The 2,423-nt window shown below is 36.9% G+C and overlaps 1 protein-coding gene across 1 annotated transcript in view; it reads right to left on the reverse strand.

The window, feature by feature from the left end:
• The window catches only part of LOC109376362 (stromelysin-2-like), a 28,348-nt gene extending 27,197 nt beyond the window's left edge, over positions 1-1,151 (reverse strand). Inside the window, exons 1-2 of the mRNA XM_019632268.1 lie at positions 1,050-1,151; positions 41-285 (exon numbers count right to left, since the gene is read on the reverse strand). Coding sequence (XP_019487813.1) covers positions 41-285; positions 1,050-1,151 — 347 coding nt within the window. The remainder of the gene's footprint in view (positions 1-40; positions 286-1,049) is intronic.
• Positions 1,152-2,423: the final 1,272 nt, after the last annotated feature.

Here is a 2,423-nt window from a genome sequence, read left to right on the forward strand (position 1 = left end):
AAATCTCAGTGTTATGTGGAAACCTCTTGGGACCCATTACCTGTATGTAAGGTGAGTTTTCCTCCACCTTGGCATGCCAGGAAAGGTACTGAAGTGACCCACGTCAGGAACTCCACACCTGGGCTTGCGCATCACCTCCAGAGTGTCAGAGTCCAGCCTCCCTGTGACCTTCAAGCCCAGGAACTTCTGCATTTCTTGGATTTTTTTGACAACAGGATTACTGCCCTGCCTTCTAGCAAAGAATGTCTTATCTTTTGAGAGGTTGTAGTAGTTTTCTAGATATTTCTAAGGGGATAATAAATACAGTTTTAAGGTCATTTTTTTATTATTTTCATCCATTTACCCAAATATCACAATCTATTTCATTTCTTACCTAGTTTTTTGAAACAAGAGTAGTTATTACACTTAATATGATTTTTTATTAAGACTTCCATTTAATTATTATATCTTCATACTAAAATTTAAATTCATTGCAATTTAGTTTCTTAGCCAAGTAAAGATTTTGATATTAAAAATTCAGGTCCAGCCTGCTTAAAGGAAAAGAATCCCTCCTTGACATTCTTGTGTGGAGAATTTAGGTGACTATACAATATATACCTTTTCCCACTTTGTTAATATAAACCAGGTTCAGTATTAAAGTGGAATAAATGTTTTTGTTTCAACATGACAAGTAACATATGGGCATTATTACCTGATATTATTTGAAGATCAAAACGAGCAGGTTCTTCCTCCCTGATTATTTTAACTAAAAAAATTCTAAAGCAAGGCAAGTTTCATGCATTTTACATTTGTCCCAAATTGCTGCTACTATTTTATTGTATAACCTCGAGTAATTCTATCCTCTTCCTTTGCCTTTCTTTCCTTCTCTGTGACAACGAAAGGATTTTCCACCTCCAGCACTTGAATATTGTCTGATGCTAAATTATGGCATCACAGTAATCTCTAATCAAATCATACCATTTTGTGTTGCAACATTAAGCAGGCATATGTTTTTCCCCACTCCGGCTGGCCAGTGGCTAGAATGGCTGCCGCCATTGTTAAGCAAGTACCTGGACAAGATTCCTGTTTGAGTCCTTCATTGCTTCTCCATTCAGGGGATAAGCCGAACAGACTGGCAGATATAACAGCACGAGGATAGTAAGATGCTTCATTCTCACGGTTTTTACCTCAGGAAAACACCTTCTTCTCCTATTGGTTTCTGCGTCTACTCTCTAATGGCTGCCCTTTTATAGGGTGACAATGCTTTCTCTGAACAGCATGATTCATGCATGTGTTTACTTAATCTGAATGACACCAGGAATGTTCACAAAAATTCAACGTAAAGATGATATAGACCACATCAGCATTTCCCCCCAACCTTCTAAACTTGAATGATAGAAGAATGATTAATCTCTAGGAAGTCATATTCTGTGTTGGTAAAGAGGAAAAAGAATTGACTACATAACTGATGTTTGTGTGTTTACTGAGAGGTAGCAGATAATCCTGGCAAAATGTTACATGTTTAGACATTTAAAAACCAGGGCAATTTTCTTTTGAAAACACTATACTTTAAGCTCAAATATAAGTGTGTTAGGAATAAGTAGAATGGAAAGAAATTTTAAATACAATTTCAGTCTAAATGTGGGAATTTCTGTCTAGGAAGATATTAGAAGAGATACTTAATTTTTGCGTCCTTGTTTAAATCAGCAATTACTGACTGTGAGATAAACTCAATGTCAGGCAGCTAACAAGTGGTAAGAGGTTCCTCAGAATCCTAATCATTACAACTTATGTTTATCTAAAGCCTCTTGCCCTGAACCTTGGCTCTCCAACTTTTTTCTCTCATGCTTTGACACTCAGATCGTTTGTTTTTTTTCATTCTTGAAACTTACCCCTGAACTCGCCTTCAACTTACCTCTTTAGCCTATGTTCTTTACTCCTAACTATCTAAACAGCCTTTTCTTTTGATCTATGCCTACCTGCTTTGTCACCTGCAGCTTTTGGTTTGGGCTGCACAGATGTCGTCCACATAGGACATATGTCTATAATTCATTATATCCTGTAACTAAGACTGAGAAATGCATGACAGCTCCTCACTTATAGGTGGTCCAATTCTTGGGATCATGACTAGCAATTTTCAACATCCAACAAGCTCTGATTCTAAGATTGTGGACATGCATACACACATGATCCTGGGTCAGCTGTGGCATGATACTAACTATAATATTTTGCTACTTCTTCTTGCTGACCTGCTACTAACTACAACATTTTGCAACTTCTTCTTTCTTCGGAAGCTCTTGATTTTTATTACAGATTTGGTTATTGTGCTAAGTCACAGGCTGAGAACAGGTGAGAAGGTCACATCTTTCCCATGCTTTTAATACCAATTTGACTGCTTCAGAATGAGATAATTTATTGCTGAATTTTTACCCATTTTTTTCCCC

This window comes from Hipposideros armiger, unplaced genomic scaffold, assembly GCF_001890085.2.
Source record: "Hipposideros armiger isolate ML-2016 unplaced genomic scaffold, ASM189008v1 scaffold_1114, whole genome shotgun sequence".
Classification (NCBI taxonomy): Eukaryota; Metazoa; Chordata; class Mammalia; order Chiroptera; family Hipposideridae; genus Hipposideros; species Hipposideros armiger.